The 17,530-nt window shown below is 38.3% G+C and overlaps 1 protein-coding gene across 14 annotated transcripts in view; it reads left to right on the top strand.

Annotated features, from left to right (window-relative positions):
* KDM4C (lysine demethylase 4C) overlaps positions 1-17,530 on the top strand; it is a 443,948-nt gene that overhangs the window by 95,237 nt on the left and 331,181 nt on the right. For 13 of the 14 annotated variants that reach the window (XM_082404367.1, XM_082404366.1, XM_082404370.1 and 10 more), the window contains one exon: positions 11,828-12,021. In XM_082404367.1, the coding sequence (XP_082260493.1) occupies positions 11,828-12,021 (194 nt within the window). Of the gene's footprint in view, positions 1-11,827; positions 12,022-12,347; positions 14,251-17,530 lie in introns of those variants that run through there. The other variant, XM_082404363.1, reaches the window with a different exon arrangement.

The raw sequence follows: 17,530 nt of genomic DNA, 5'->3' as shown, positions 1-17,530 counted from the left end.
TCAAATAATTCTGTTGTCAGAACGGAAGTATTGATCCACACCTTTCTGCTTCTAGAATCTATTTTAGAAATGATTAGAAATACGGATCGATGTCTGTGTGCCAAAATCATTTTCCAGTGTTTTTTTTTTTAAATATTATAACAAAGAATGTAAAACAACCTGTATGTCACAAAGGAAAATAATGATGCAAATTGTTACAGACAAGAAGGTGATATATATAATAAAATAAATGTTAGGAGAATGTTCACAATCCAATAGTAAGTGAATAAACCAAGGTAACTACGTATAGCTGTATCTCCAAGATCTTGAATGCCTACACAGAATTTCCAGTGTTGTATACAATTTCCCTCATAAATCATCCACTTGACTATGGGAAGAGAGCAGCAGGTCTGGCTGAGATGGAGGTTGGGGAGCTGCTCCCACACGCCAGCTTCCTAGCATCCGTTCCTCAAAATAAGTCGCCACCTGTCAGTGGGCTTTTGGGGTCACTGGAACAGAGTTAGAGCCATGAATTCCAAGAGTGTGATTCTAATTATGTTCTAACTAAAAAAGAATTTTTTAAAGCGAAAGATATCACTAAAATGATAAAATGATCTTATTTGCAGGTTTATACGTTTGATTTTTTAAAAACTTATGTTCCAAATGTTCTAAATGAGAAAATATAGAATATTAATTCAGGAAAATTGTTAGTTTTTTCTTTTTCATTGAAGAAATAATGTTGAGCCTGTGTATATGATCCAGAATTTTTCACTGTGAAGAATGAAAATGAGACCATTGGAAATACCTTAAGTTGTTTTTCTTCATGAAGAATAAAAGGGTGTTATTTGAGCCCTCTGCCAGGTGTTATTCAAGTGTGTTAAATCTAAAATTGCTTTAAGTGAGAGGTGGCATTGAGGAAGAAATGAAGCAAGGTGGAAAAAACAAATAACTAGATAGAGTCCTATAGAGGAACAGGGAGAAAGAGGTGCATTCTTTATCTAAATTGAATTTTCCTGGCATTAGTAGTTGTAAAGAGGCTCAAGCCCAGCCCATACTTTGGTACCATTCAAAAGCTAAGTGGCTTCTACTTTTTCTTTAGTAGAATCACATTAGCGTCATGGACTCTGATATATTACTTTCTTACTTAAAACCATTAGGGAATGGGGGAAGTGGGGACCTATGGATTTGGTTACTAAGGAGGAAATGTGTTAGACATTATTTTGCTGTCAGTAGTAGAGACCTTAAAATAAATGGCTGAAACAGATTGTTTAGTTTTCATGTAAAAATTTGAGGCAGGTAGTCCAGGGCCATGTTGGTTCCATGATGTTGCCGTAGACCTGTACTCCTAGAAATTTCTTCTGCCATCTTCATGATGAGATTCTTACCCTTGTGCTCTTGTGGTAGCTGCTGATCGTGTCTGAACGTCTGGTAGAGGGAAGGAGGGCAAAGGAGTTGTGTCTGCTTGAGTCAGCCTCTTCAAAGCTTTCTCCTGGAAGCCCTGCCCAGTGATGTCCAGTTACGTTTCATTAGCCAGAACCGTACATATCCAGCTGCAGCTACTTTGTTGTTTCGATTAAATGGGGTTCTATTAGTAAAGAAGGTGAAAATAGATAATAAGTACTTAGGCAATCTCTGTTATAAAAGTTTATTAACAAACAGTGATTTTGAAGTACTGTTTTACACTGCAGTATAATACACCTTAAAGAGTTGAATGAGACAAGGGGCTTAATAGTCTAGAAAATATGAATACATTAGTAAAGATTGTTGTGTTTTTAATTTCCTGTATTTAAAAATAACTTGTCCAGGTCTGGATATGGGATTTTACTATTTTATTAAATGTTGAGATAATTGATCCTCTTTAAAGAAGAATAGGGCTTTTATGGTTCAGATTCCTTTTAGGATTTTCTGCAAGGACCATGTGTAGATATGTAAAATAAAGTTAACAATTCTGTTTATTATTTAAGTAAGTTTTTTTTTTTTTAATAGAATGCATGTCTGTGAGTGAATCCATGAATCCTGCTCTTGGCCCAAGGCAGTCTTTTAAAATCATCTTTTTGATTGGTAGTCCTTAAAAAAAAGAAAAGTAGCAAACATAATAACCAAATTACTAACTTTCTCTTCCAGTCATTGCAGGGATACAGGGAGGTTTTTCCCTCCTTGATTATATAAAAGTTTAGAATTGACTTTCTGGCTCATTGTTTGGCCAGTGAGGCTTCAGACACAGTAGTGTCAACTCCGGTTAGAGTTTTCCATTCTCACCCTTCCCGGCTCCACAGTTATGAGCTGGGAGATCTTGGGCAAATTATCTGACTTCTCCTGGGGCAGTTCTCTCATCTATAAAATGGCATTGATAATAGATGATAGTTTTATTTATTCACCTTATAGGATAAAATGAGATGAATAAATAAAACACCTAGGATAGGGCCTGCTCCATAGTATGTACTGAATAATATCTGCTACTGGTGGCAGTATTAAAGCAAAATGGGACAGAAATCCTGAGGCTGTGATGAGATGTTCAGTAGTTGACTCCGACGAAGAGAATCGTGAAGAATTCTGTTCTGCAATAGTCATTTACTTATAAGTCCAACCTGCATTCCAGCAGTTTATACTTTCTGCCATTTGTCAAAGTCTGTCACATCAGAGCCATGAAGGATGTTTGTTTAGGGGTTACTAAAGAAAATGCGCCTGCTGTTCTTACAAAATACGCCGCTCTCTTCGTGTCAGTGAGAAAAGGTGCCAGGGCAGAAATGGTGCCGTGAGATGTGACTCAGGAGATGTTCTCTTTTTCATGACTTTTGCTTTATCATATTTTTGGAATGTAATAATCTGATTTTATATGTGCAACTTATGCTTTACAGCACAGTGATACACTGACTACCCCAGACCCACCATGGAGTCCCACAGCTAGAGCGTCAACAATACTGCTCATAGGGAATTCCCTGGCGGTCCAGTGCTTAGGTCTCCATGCTTCCACTGCAGTGGGCATGGGTTAAATCCCTGATCGGGGAACTAACTTCAAACAATGAACTAAGATCCCGCATGCGATGTGGCGGGGGCCCCCCCCAAAGAAAAAACCAAAAAAAACCAATACTGCTCATGGGATGCTCTTTCTACAGTCCTTCCCTGCTACCCCACCCCATCACCCAGGGGTGGCCTGAACTTTGTGTTTGATTTCTTGCCTTAAAAAAAAAAAAAGGTTTTCTCACACAAATTTTGTTGCTGTTGTTGAAGTATGGTTGCTTTACAACGTTGTGTTAGTTTCAGGTGTACAGCAATGTGATTCAGTTATACATACATACATATGTGTACGTATATATGTACATATGTATATGTATGTATGTAAATGTATATATAAAAGGATGTATATATATATATATCCTTTTTCAGAGTCTTTTCCATTGTAGGTTATTACAAGATATTGAATATAGTTCCCTGTGCTATACAGTAGAGCCTTGTTGGTTATCTGCTTTATATCTAGTATTGTGTATCTCTTAATCCCAAATTCTCAATTATCTCCCTCCTCCTTCCCCTTTGGAAACCATAAGTTTGTTTTCTATGTCTGTGAGTCTGTTTCTGCACAAACACATTTAAAAAAAAAAATAAATTTATTTAATTAATTTATTTGTTTTTGGCTGCATTGGGTCTTCATTGCTGCGTGCGGGCTTTCTCTAGTTGCAGTGAGCGGAGGCTACTCTTCGTTGTGGTGCATGGGCTTCTCACTGAGGTGGCTTCCCTTGTTGTGGAGCATGGGTTCTAGGCGTGCGGGCTCCAGTCGTTGTGTCATGATGGGCTCAATAGTTGTGGCTCGCGGGCTCTAGAGCACAGGCTCAGTAGTTGTGGCGCACGGGCTTAGTTGCTCCGTGGCATGGGGGATCTTCCCGGACCAGGACTTGAACCCTTGTTCCCTGCATTGGCAGGCGGATTCTTAACCACTGCGCCACCAGGGAAGCCCACAAACACATATTTTTAAACAATATATTTAGTTTGGCTTATTTTTGACCTTATTAAAAGTAGTATCACTTTATGTAGTCTGCTGAGACTATACAAAACACTAGGTTTTCTGAGTTTATCCATCTTATTGTGTGAGCTACTGTTCAGTCATTTCCATTGCTGTATAACATTCCATTTTGTGCATATACATTTTATTTTTTATTATCCTGTCAGGGGATATTTTCTTTTTAAAATGAATATTGCTGCTATGAACACATTCCTGTATATGATTTCTGGTGCACTGTATACAAGTTCTCTAAAGCACTTATCTAAGAATGGAAGTGCTGCCTCCATGAGTGTTCAGCTTTGTCAGATACTGTCACCTTGTTTCTCAAAGACTTTGTACCAATTTACTCTCCCCCAGCACTATATAATCATTTTTAAGACAGGTTTACTGAGGTATAATTTACATACCACAAAATTCACTGATGTTAACATATAATTCAATGATTTTTGTGTAACCATCACCACCAACCAGTCTTAGAAGACTTCTCTCACCTCCAAAAGTTTCCTCATGCTGACATACATCCTCTTCAGCACTTAATATCGTTCATCTTATTACTTATTGTCAATGTTGTGGCTTTAAAATATCTTGTGTGTGAATTTGCATTTCTCTGACTACAAATGACGTAGAATGGCTTTTCATATCTTTTTTTTTTTTTAATTTTTAAATTTATTTTATTTTATTTATTTATTTTTGGCTGTGTTGGGTCTCCGTTGCTGTGCGCGGGCTTCCTCTAGTTGCGGTGAGCTGGGGCTACTCTTCGTTGCAGTGTGCAGGCTTCTCATTGTCGTGGCTTCTCTTGTTGCAGAGCACGGGCTCTAGGTGCACAGGCTTCAGTAGTTGTGGCACGTGGGCTCAATAGTTGTGGCTCGCGGGCTCTAGAGCGCAGGCTCAGTAGTTGTAGCGCATGGGCTTAGTTGCTCCGCGGCATGTGGGATCTTCCCGGGCCAGGGCTTGAACCCGTGTCCCTTGCATTGGCAGGTGGATTCTTAACCACTGTGCCACCAGGGAAGCCCCAGCTTTTCATATCTTTGTTGGCCATTTGTGATTTCTCTTTTTTCCTCTGCCTATTTTTCTATTAGACTGTTTGACTTTTCCTTATTATTTGGAATTTTTTATGTATTCTGGATACCCAAACTATGCCATATTGTTGAATTACATTTGTTGAATTATTTGCTTCAATAGTGGCTTGTTCTTTCCAAAACTTTTTTGTTTCTTCTATTTTCAGTGTCTTTGTGTGTGTCTGATAACAGGTCAGTTTTAATTCTAGCACCTGAAGCTATACAAGGGTACACCTTATCAGCTTCCTGGGACTGTTGTACACATTCTGTAAAGTGACAACTGTGCAATACCACTTAGTATCTCAGAATCAGGAATATAATTTTGAATTATTTAAAAACAATCCATAGAGTTAAAAACAAAATCAGAAGCCATCTACAGTTATATAATTGTCAATTAAATGCTATACACCTAATACTTGATATAATAGTCAATATCTAGCAGGGAATGTTGAAAGCGATTTTAGATTTTCATCCTATTGTACTCTGTTGGGAATGTTTCTTGAGTAGGTATGTGACTTGCCAAAGATGGGACAACCAAGACCAGGACAAGTAAAGTTCTTCCATGGTTTCTGTAGTGTTCACTTTTTTTCTTTGTCAGTTTTAAAAGTGAACAGCGAGAAGTAAATACTTGACTTTACATATATACAGGTATGTTGTAAAAATATATTTGTTTACAAGCATGTAAAAATACTTGGTAACTAGTTTGATAAGAAAATAATGTACAAAGGTATATAGCAAAAACATGAATCGTCTGTGACCCTGCAAAATCAATTCCATATTTTATATTACATCAAACAAAAAGTTTTAGTTTTAAAAGGAAGATGGACAGAAATTATTATTTTTACACTGAACATGGCTGTGAAAAGAGTTAAATTAGAAAGACTAAGAATATTGGAATGCCAGAATGAGCCCAAATATTTGTCCACATAGAATATTATTGTCTTCAAGAGTAGGAGTAATAATGAAGGCTTTATAAGCAGTTTTTAATCAATAAATTTAATTGGCATTTTGATGTTTTGGTCACTGTAAAACAAAAGCTGTAGCATCACTAAAGGTCTGAGAAGTCTGTTTTGTAGCTTCAACTCAGTGTATTTAAGGTTAACTAAAGTTGACATCAAAATTTTTGGAGATGGACTTATTTACAGTGTCTTTTAATGAACAGATTTTAATTTTAATGTAATTGGTTTCATCAGTCTTCTCTTTTAGTGACTTTATTTATCAATAATTTTGTATTTTTCTCTCTGCTGGGACTCTGAATACATGAACCTTAGACATTCTGTCCTAAGTATGCTTAACTTTACCTTTCAGATATTCCTTCTCATCTTTCTGTACTGCATTGTGTGTTCATGTCTTAAATTTTATACTTCTCTTGTTTAATCCTTTCAATGAGTTTTTAGTTTAATAATGATATCTTTCATTTCTAGAAGTCCACCTCTCCCCCCAAATCTGACTGGTCATTCCAAATAGTTTATTTTACTTTCTTGTCTTTGTGATTCCATTTTTTATTTCTTTAAACATTTCACATTCTTTAGTGTCTGCAAATTCTGATATCAACAGTCCTTGGGGTGGTGCAGGGTCAGTTGTTTTTGCTAGCTTTCTGCAGTGAGGTCTTGACTCCCTGTATGCGTAGTGATCTTTGGTTGTATTCTTTGGCTTGATCTTAATTTGTGGAGAATTTACAGGTTTAAGTGAAGGATGCTTTTCTCCCAAGAGGATTGGAGTTGCTTTTGCCTGGAACCAGGGATACCATTAACCTCAAAGCCTCAATGATCCAGAATCAAGGCAGGAGTCCCAAGCTCTCTGCTATCTTTTATTTGACTGGGCATTTCCCCCCTTTTCTTCTCTGCCCTCCTTCTTGTCATATTCATATTTACCTTTTTAAGGTGAACAGTCTTTTATATGGTACTTTTTGTTGCAGAATTTTTTTGTTACTTCAGAACTTGCTCTACATTGGTTATTGTCTAGACTTTCAGAAAGAAAACAAAGCACTGCTGTAAAATTGTAGGTATTTTGGTGTGTAAAAATGCAAAAAGGAAAAGAGGTTTGTTTTAAAAGTAGAAAGTTTAGAGAATGTGATATTTTCATGGAAAGGAAGAAACAAAAAGAGCTATCACATCACACATTGTAATTAACTTTAAAGCAAATTGAATTTCACATGGGTCTAATTTTATTCTTACTGTGTAAAGATCCTAAGGAAATCCTCTATTTTAAAATGTGGCCAGAGCTTTCGTTTTAGTTATTGAAAGGTGCAATTTTCACACATTACTGTGCGAAATGGATTGAATTTTGAAGTCTTTAAAACTAACCAAGTTTTATTTTTCTTTCTTCATTTGCATTACCTTTGAAACTTCAAGGGCTTGTTACAGGCATATGAATTGGTGGCAGTAATTTACATTAGCCTAGCTTTAAAGTAAGTGGAAATTGGGTGGATAGTCTTTTGTTTGGATCACAGTACTCGAGTAGGTGTTGGCTGGACTGCATTAAGGGTCATAGAAAGTGATGGTTAGAGCCAAATGAGGAAAGCATAATCTTTTAAAAAATACTAAATAAAAGTACCTGAAAACTTTAGTTGGAATCTTTAATAATATCTTTTAGTATTTTCTCAGAGTTTTACAGTACCTAGGAGGTGGATCTTCTTTTTTTAATAATTGGATTTTCTAATGAAATGATGTTTTTCCCCATAAATTTATAGATTTCAGAAATTATTGCTGGTCACTTTGAGTCCAGCTTAGAGCTGGGCGTGTGGCAGTGAAGCTTTAGAGAGATGGAGGCTCAGAGCATTGTTTGGAAAGAGCCCCGTGGGGATAACGTTGAAGGTGCTGAGGATGATGGCAGGAGTCGGGGCAGGGTGGGTGGGCAGGGGAGGAGAAACGTGGGTTGGATATTGACATTGTTGAGGAAAGTAGTAATGTCTTATGTAAACAAGGTCCTGTGGTCAAATCACATCTGGGAAAAGTGGAGTTAAGCAAAGTTAAACAGGCTTCCTTATAGCATGGCCTCTCAGAACCTTCGGAGTGCCTGTTGGCACCGTGACTTTGTAAGAGGAGGAGAAAAGGATGCCAAAGTTTTTTGACCACAGCCTCTTGTAGAAGTAATGTTCATCAGAAGGTTATTTTGGGAAGAATTGGTTTGCTATGATTTTTGCATTATTTCTCTGTATTAGGTGGGAATGAGTCCTTATTGGTAAGTTTTCCAATGTGGCACGTGGCTGCCCTGTCCTCCTTCAGTCGCCCAGTGACTGAGCGCGGTCACTAAAGAGGGAATCCCAGATGCTCATAGTCCGGAGACGAGTGCTCCTGGCCTGGATATGGCCTGTGTTCAGGGACCCAGGCCCAGAGCTCAAGGGCGTGAACTCAAACTTGGCACAGTCTCTCTGCATAGGTTTATAGATGCATCGTTCATGCTGATGCCAGTTTGGGGGTACTTACTTCCTCTGTGAAGTCCGAAGTCCAAAGCCTGGTCCTCAAGCAGCTCCTGAGTGCCTATGGTAATGAAAATTTAGGAGTTCTTTCAAATTGCCATCTGATTCTTGATAGGCTGATGATACAGAGATTGAAAGGAAAGATCCTTGATAAACTTCTCATTTACACATATGTGTACAAATTACGGTCCAATGGTGAATTATTTCAGAAAACCAGGCAGATACAGGGTAAATAGACCAACAGGGCAGGGCAGGCTTAGAATGCACTGGGTTATTGGGGTGAAGGGAGGGGTGGGACCAGGAAGGAAACATCTGCCCAGCGGAGGTCAGGTGAGTTACACATATTGCTTAAGCACCTGCTGGACATTGTGTAGAAGAGCTTTATATGAAGGGATGGGATCTGGGAAGAGGCATTTGTCTATGAACTTGGGCTGGTGTGCAGACTTTCTGCAGAGACTTGACGGCTTTAAGCTTTGAACGGTTTGGCAAATTTCAACCTGTCGTTGTGGGGCTTGTTGGTAACTGGGGTCTTTCTGGAGGCTACTTTTACACTAAATTCTATCACCGACTCCCAAGTGAAGCAGCTTTTCTTATAGGCTTTGCCATTGTTTGTGTAGGGCGGCTGTATGCCTGGGTGGGAACAATGTAGCAGCTTTATATGTTTGCCTGTCCTAAATTTTAGCTCCTTGGATCTTTGTTGATAATTGATGCTGAGAGAAAAGGATGATATGCTGTATTTAACATGGTCAGAACTGGAAGCGTAGAGTTTATAAGTGAAAGCCTAGAGTCAGGTAGATTTAGGTTTATCTTTGCCTCCCACTATTCTAGGAGCACTGGTTTTTTTCCATCTGTTCATTTGGGTATAATGTTACCTGTGTTACAGGATTGTTTTGAATAGATGTAGTGTATATGTATGTGTAGAGTAGTGAGGTAGACTGTGGTGTCACACTTCTCCTAAATGACAAATGAGGTGTACTCCTTGTCTGAATCTCTGAAGGAGACCTGGTGCTCTTCAGAGTTTGAGTAGAACCTGTCCTTGGAGGTAGCTAGCCAGTTCAATAGATAGTAGAGAGCAGAAATTGGAGAAGGAATTTGGAAATAGTAAGATTTATTCTCAGCCTCTGTTATACCAGTTATCCTTAATATTTTAATAACCTCTTTTATTGAAATTATATGACTTTTTATTTTAGCAAAAGAAATTAAGTTTTAACATCATGGCAACCTTGGCCTTGCCCAAAAGAAACTGCTGCAGACATATTATTTGCCCATTAATGGGGAGAATTTCAATAGTAAGTTTCATAGGACTTTATTATCACTTATCATGTCTTTGGCTTTTGTTTTGGTGGAGGCTTTCCAGTAAGATTTACTAGAGAATAGTGGAGACATTTATTTAATCAGTTCTAAGACATAGTAAATTTTATTTTTCCAAAGGTTTTATGTCCTTCAGCCTATTCAGTACTCTGAACAGCTCTGGGAGGGTACCGTAGCCCTCAGGCTTTCACGAAGAAAGACTAGGAGCTCAGAAAATCTCGGTGATTTTTGCCCTGGGCAGTGGCAGAGCCGGAGCCATAATCTGGGTCTTTTTGCCATCACTCATTCTTCTCTTCCATCATCCCTTTAGACCCACATGTCTAGGCATGTCAAGGGATTCGGCCTCAGTTATTTCTGAAAGATAATATCAGTCAGAAACAAAGATAAGACTTCTCCAAATGTAGGAATTTCAGAGGGATGGTTTGTTCCTAAATTTGCAAGCTCATTCACTTTAAAAATGATTCCTATAATATGGTGCTCATTTATTACTTCATATTCATTACCTCAGTAATGACTTTTAAATAGGACTCTATTATTAGAGTGATTGGACTGAAGTCTGATTGGACTAGAGTTAAGAGATTGCATCACTATAAATAGAGTGAGATAAAATATTTTACATGATTTGGTTGAACTTTTATGAGGTCTTGTAAGTTGGAACCTAGGATCTTCTCTAAAAGGATACTCACTTTGAACAATTTCCAAATAGCAAACTTCCTACTGTGGGGTTTAAGTTGTAGATAGAGTGGCTACCTTGGGGAATTTGGGAATTAAATTATTTCCCCTGGCACTTTCAATTATATTACCTGAGGCAGAACTTCATTAACTGCCCCATCAACAATTTTCCTGACCCAAAATCTCAAGGAAGTAAGATCAGGACACTGATTATATTGTCATCTAAAGACCAGAATGAAAACAGAACAGCCCTGAAAGTTTTTAGTGCATAAGGGGACTATTAGACATGGTTGTCTGTGAGGCCGTTGGCATAGTTATTGGGGAAGGCCTTTTGGGTATACATAAATAAATTTAATGTCCCTCTTTAATAGCACCATGAAGAGGTTGAACTAGTTTTAAAGACATTGCCATTTCCTCATGATTGCATAAAAATAGACCTAATCTCTGATATTTAGAATTTGATTATTAGAAAAGTATATGGGAAAAATACATAGTTGGTAAAAATGGTAAGCAGTTGTGAATTACAGTGAATTAATAAGAGATTGGTAAGTTTTAATAAAACTGGAATCTTTTCCTGTCACTTTAACTTTTATATCAGTGACTCAAACTTTTCTGTCTCTTTCTATCACCAGCCATGTTGGGTTACTGGTATAAAACTACATTATTCCAGCAATTTTACCAGAGTTTGGATAAGTATTTTTAGCAGTTATTCTTTGTTTAAAATTCCCCATCAACATAAGAGGCTAATATTTAGTTGAAGAAGCAGTAAAAGCATAATGATCTGTGGCTTAGAATAGTGCTAAGAATTTTCCCAATAATTAGAGCTGAATTTTCAGGAAATGGTGTATCACATGCCAAAATTGAAATGGGTGAGGGTGAGAGAGGGATGACAGAAGATATATTTTGTTAGTGGTATCTTGAGATGATGTCTGATGTTTAATATGACTTCTTAAGTAATGTACAAATAAACAAGCAAGCTAAAAAACAGGAAACCCCCAAAATTAAATGGTGTGCCAATGATGGAAAGCATGCTCCAGATCATATGCTTTGAATCAATGATTTTTCTTACTAACAGCAAATGGGGAGTGGGGCCTTAATTCTCTGTCATTTGGTACAATTTTATACTAATGTTTATATAGAGCCACATTACGTTGGTAGTAATCTTAGATAATTAATCATGGATCTGTATAAGTATATGTGTGTGTGTGTGTGTGTGTGTGCGCGCGCGCACGTGCATGCCTTGGATAATTGTTGCTTTATTTTTTATTTCTAAGTGAATTAAAATACACAGTGTAATAATTTTGGCAGATGATGGTTTGAGCAGTAAATGTTATCTTTATGAGTTTATTAATGTTTGCTTTTTTTTTCCTCTCTCTCCCCTGATTCCAGGGTGTGGATGAATGGAACATAGCTCACCTAAACACGGTCTTGGATGTGGTTGAGGAAGAGTGCGGTATTTCTATTGAGGGTGTAAATACCCCTTATCTCTATTTTGGCATGTGGAAAACCACATTTGCGTGGCACACCGAGGATATGGACCTCTACAGCATTAATTATCTCCACTTTGGAGAGCCCAAGTCTTGGTAAGTTACATGTTTAGTATTCATTTGCTTTGGAGTTTTGAAATTTGGGCAATATGAACCCATTGAAGATGAATTTTTTCCCTTTATCTGGTGGATTCAGATTTATATGAGCTGTAAGAAAGTTTTTTTGACTGTAACAATTATTACAGAGTCTTCCACTCTGCCTAGGGTTTTGCTCAAAACCATAAAGCTAATGGTGACTTGTATATCTAAAATTGCCTGTAGACCACTTTTGTGGGCCATGGATTGATAGGTATTTAGTCTCGAAGAATTTGTTTGGGACTTCCCTGGTGGCGCAGTGGTTAAGAATCCACCTGCCAATGCAGGGGACACGGGTTCGAGCCCTGGTCCGGGAAGATCCCACATGCTGCGGAGCAACTAAGCCCGTGCACCACAACTACTGAGCCTGCGCTCTAGAGCCCACGAGCCACAACTACTGAGCCTGCGCTCTGGAGCCTGCGAGCCACAACTACTGAAGCCCACGCACCACAATGAAGAGTAGCCCCCGCTCACCGCAACTAGAGAAAGCCCACGTGCAGCAATGAAGACCCAATGCAGCCAAAGATAAATAATAAATAAAATAAATAACTTAAAAAAAAAGAAAGAATTTGGCATCTTTACTTCTCTGAGATTTGCTGGTAGGTATGCGGGCAGCAGTTAGGAGTGAAAATCGACTTCCTGGATGTAGAGTATCAAGTAATCCTAATGATTTTCTGGTCTAGTCCCCTCTGAATAAATGACAAGTTCCATTTAGTATGTGGTGGCTAGAGGGAGAGGAGGGATGAATCAGGAGGCCTATTATCGCTCTTTGGATGATGGATGTGGGGAAAAGAATAAGTTAATGTGAATATGTGTTCTTAACTTGGAATTTCCTGTGTTTGTGAGCCTCTTTCCTCATCTTTCTGAGCAAGGATTTTAAGATTTATTGCTCTGTAGAATGCATCATATGTAATGCATCATATGTAATGCATCAAATAATTACACATTTGTAATTATTAGTCTGTCAATCACCCTGGAGTCCTTTGTGGTCAGCCAGTTTCACGTTTAAACTTGTTTTTGTGGGTTTTAGTCTTAGGAGAGTTTCAATATCAGTTGTATTTTGTAAAGTACACATACATGCAGAATAATTCAGAGACAGAAGCATATGAAGTAGCTACTTGACAAGCCAGGAAATATGATGTTTCTGCTGGTATTCTGTTGGAACAAGATAGGATGCTCTTCAGGTGCTTGTGTTAGCCCAGTAGCTTTCTTGCCTCCAGTTTAAAGATAGTGGCCTCTTTTCAAGTTCTCCTGCTGATTAGGTGTTGAGTACAGTGTATAATTTCTATCCCCATCTTGCCATTAGTTGCCCTTGAGGTTTTATCATTTGGCAAAGTGTGAAGTTGTAAGCTTTCTCCAGCAAATTCAAATACAGCAAAAGTTCATAATGATCAAAAATGACATTTAATCAGCAGGAAAGCTTTAGGAGCAAGGGCAAAGCTCTTAGGACATAGAAGAGAAATCCAGGTATTTTCTGGTTTGCTATGGAGTTTTAGGATCTGAAAAAAGTTAGTGAGAAGCTGTGTAACTTATTTTTAACAGTGTTTTACTTACACATTTTGTTTGATAAATTCTAAGCATTCTGCTCTCTTAATGGAATAAGTAAAACGTTAACATTTTTAATAGGTGGTCTAGGACCTAGAGAGTCTTTGGTGACAGAATGGGGCAAAGAAATAATTCCTTACAAGGTGTTTGTCGAGGACCAGCTGTGAGCACAAACTTTAGAACCTGTGAGTCTGTCATATTTCTTCAGCACCCACTGTAGAGTCTGTTGGAGGGTCATCCTTTAGTACTTTTGGGACTTGGCTTTGAGAGGCTCAGAGAAATATTGTAAACAATGTGTAGGCTCCTGGGCAGTTTTTTAGCTGCATAGTTATCCCCATGATCGTTCCGATCCTCTCTTTTGTTGTGGATAAAATTATGTGAAATTGGTAGATTCAACATCTTGCTGAAATCTAGTCTATAGGCTATAGTATATACTATACTTCCCTTAAGAAATCTGAAAAGTTAGGGAATTCCTCAGCAGTCCAGTGGTTAGGACTCCGTGCTTCCACTGTAGGGGGCACGGGTTGGATCCCCGGTCGGGGAACTAAGATCCTGCAAGACGTGTGGTGCAGCCAAAAAAAAAAAAAAAAAAAAAAAAAAATCTGAAAAGTTAGTGGCAAAGCTTTCCTGTAGGTTTGGAGAAATTCATGACAATGCCTAGGACATTAATTTGAGTTTTTAATATTGGAGGAGTCGAAATGAAGTCTCTCCTTTCTTATTAAGAAAGGTGATTCCCCCCCACCCGGGACAAGGATTGTCGTGTCCTAAAGATTGCTTAGAGGAGAATATTCTGTCTGGGATAAGACTGATTATAGAGTCTTGTGTCTTTGGGAGAGAGCACCACTGTTTATGAGTGAGAATGGGTACGCTGGATTCCAAAGTATTTCTTTCTCTCTGGAATGTATTTATATTTTCTGTATTTAGTTATCTATTAGTTTTTAAGCATATAGACTCCATTATATGCATTAAGAGTAGATTTATAATATCACTATTATCTTTAACCTTGGCCATTATTTATAATGATAAAAAAATAAAACATAGCAGTGAATTATGACAGTTAATCTACATTCCATTTACTAGGATAACTAGTGTAGGACAAGAGTGATATAAATGACTCTAAGGATGTTTCCCAGTGGATTTATGAACGATTATATTAGCGCAGCATAAATAATTTTGAGGTAAACTTTATTATCATTAAAATTCACTTCAGTAGTCATCATAACATATTTGAAGTCAGCTTTGAAAGGTGGTAGAAGCAATACAAATTCATGCAAACACTGAAATGTGTGTGGCAGACTCAGACTCAAGGGAACAGCGATCAGGGCTCCAGTCCTTACTCTGCCACTGACGTGTGCGGCTTGGGGCAAAGAACTGTACTTCTGTGACCAGTTTCCTCACTCACAAAAGGGCAAGACTAATCAGGATGCTCTCCAGTGCTCTAGCTCTGTAATGTGTGATCACAACTATTGGAATATTTTTACCTAATCTACAAAGTGAGAGGATGACAAGGTGACGTAAGGTTCTGCGTGTGTGTGCGCGCATGCCTGCACTAGTTTCCTTTTCCGGTGTCCTCTCCTTGTTCATTTGTTTGTTTGTTTGCCGCTCCGCAAGGCTTGCAGAATCTTAGTTCCCCGAACCCGTGCTCCCTGCCATGGAAGCGTGGAGTCCTAACCCCTGGACTGCCCGGGAAGTCCCTGGTGTCCTCTCCTTGTTGAGTTACCTTTACTCTTCTCCAGGGGTGCCCTCTCTCATGCTTAACATCTCTGGCCCCGGCAGTGTGTCTTCCTCCTCTCTGGTCTTATAGTCTGGCATTTAATTTCAACTTCCTTCTCTTCTTCAGTTCTCTCAGGCACCAAGTTCTGGGTGCGATTATTGCAGAGACTGCCTATGATTCTCTCCTTACATCCATGACTGCACTACTGTCCTCTGCCCGAGTATTCCATAGATTTTTGCCTGAAGGCTTCCTGGACCATGCGTTGCCCCACCTTAGACATCTGCCTTTGCACCTTTCAAGGGGTTGTGACCACCCCTGCTGGCCCTTTCCTGTGCTTGCTTTGAAGTTCGGGGCTGTGTTTGCCTTTGAATCATCAGCACTTAACACAGGGCCTGGCTATAGGATTGATGCTCTGTAAGTAATTCTCATTTTGAATCAAGAGAGTTTTAAATTGTTTTGGATCAGTCTGTTCAAGGGCAGACAAGATAATATATAAAATGTTCTATAAAGACTCTTGTCTCAAATGTAACTGTTAAGAGCACCAAGTTTCCAGAGATATCTGAGTAGCTGCTGATAGGCCTGGCTCCAGGTAGAAGCCGTGAAACATGCTTTTCCGTGCACAACATGTAGCAGATTTTGCTGAGTTAAGTGTTCATGAACATGGGTTCGTACTGAAGAGACTTTAGAGGAGCTAATGATTTATTTAAACATTTCTGGCATGAAGGTTTAAGGAAAAAAGAAAGCTTGAAGTAGGCAGATAGAAAACTGCTTTGGCAGTCGGTGGTAACATATTTATTTTCTGGGAATTAATACTGACTTTGGAGCCAGAAGACCTGTTTTAAAATCCCAATCTGTCACTTACCAGCTGAATGACTTAGAGCAAATCACTGTACTCCTTTCATCATGAATTTCTTTAACTGCCAAATGGAGGCGTGATTTATTCTCTATCTACTTAATAGGGTTTCTAGGACGGTCCAGGGATATACTGTGTATACAAGTCTTTTGTAAAGTGTAAAGAACTATACAAATATTCATAATTACTATCGTCTTAATAACATTATAAAAATAAATAATTTTTTGGTCAAAGTAATTACTTAAAGCCTGAACTTGGCATGATGTATTTCTGTATATGATAGAGTGGGAGTTTCAAGGATAAGCAAAATATAATTTTCTTTCCCAAGCATCATGTGGTAGTGGTTAATTGCTGGGGAAATAGAATTTAGATGGTGCCTTGAATCTTTCTTTCTGAGATCATGTCCAAACATAATGAATAAGTTACTTTCAGATTTAGTACTCTGTAGAGAATGAGAAAGGTAAGGTTTAAAAGGACATGTCTTAAGCTATGAAAGGTCTAAAATCAGGAAAGAAATTTCTCCTGGATGTTTTTTAGAAAAATTAAGGATGGGCTGCAGCATTTTGGACTTGGCTAAATTTTATTCAGTAAGCTGTGCGATTTTGTTAAATGTAGCAATAAGGAAGTGTCAGATTATTCAGTATAATAATATAAACTTAGTTCCATGCTTTTTCTTTAGATCGATTTGTTTAGTGCTGTGTAATATTTAAGAGCACAGGTTTTTGCACCAGAGTCTTGTGTTTTGAGTTCTGGCATTGCTTTTTTACTTAGTATATCACCCAGGACAATTATTACATAACCCCCATGCCTCCATTTTTTCTCCTAAAATACTCACATGGTTTGGTGCCCACCTTGTAAGGTAGTTGTGTGGATTAAATAAAATACAAAGCGTATACCACAGCTCCTGGCATATCGTAAGTGCTCAATGGATGTTAACATTTCATACGTTTACTTAACAAATATATATTGCATGTCTTATGTATAAGACCTTATAGATCCTGTATTAATAAGGATTCTTTGTTCTAAATGACAGAAACCCAATTTAAGCAAAAGAACATTTGGCAGTGTGTATAATCGCGATAAGCTAGAAGCAGGGTTCAAGCCCGAGAGCGGATTCTCGCATTGGGTGTCTGTCTCAGCCTGTCCCTTCTTTTCTCCCCACCGCCCCCCCCATTCATTCACTCCCTCCCATCTCACCCTTACCCCTTCTTGCTGTTTTTCCTTTTCCTTTCTTCCTGGGGTAGAGAAGGAGCTCTTTACTTATAAATAAATATTTGATTATTGCTGAATTTTAGAATTCAGGGCTGTCTTTTTAAAAGAACAAATGAATTGTATGTCATCGAGTTGACCTGAGCTTG

This window comes from Balaenoptera borealis (assembly GCF_965194805.1).
Source record: "Balaenoptera borealis genome assembly, chromosome: 8".
NCBI classification, from domain to species: Eukaryota; Metazoa; Chordata; class Mammalia; order Artiodactyla; family Balaenopteridae; genus Balaenoptera; species Balaenoptera borealis.
The sequence above is the reverse complement of the archived record's forward strand: the minus strand, read 5'-3'. Positions and strand labels throughout refer to the sequence as shown.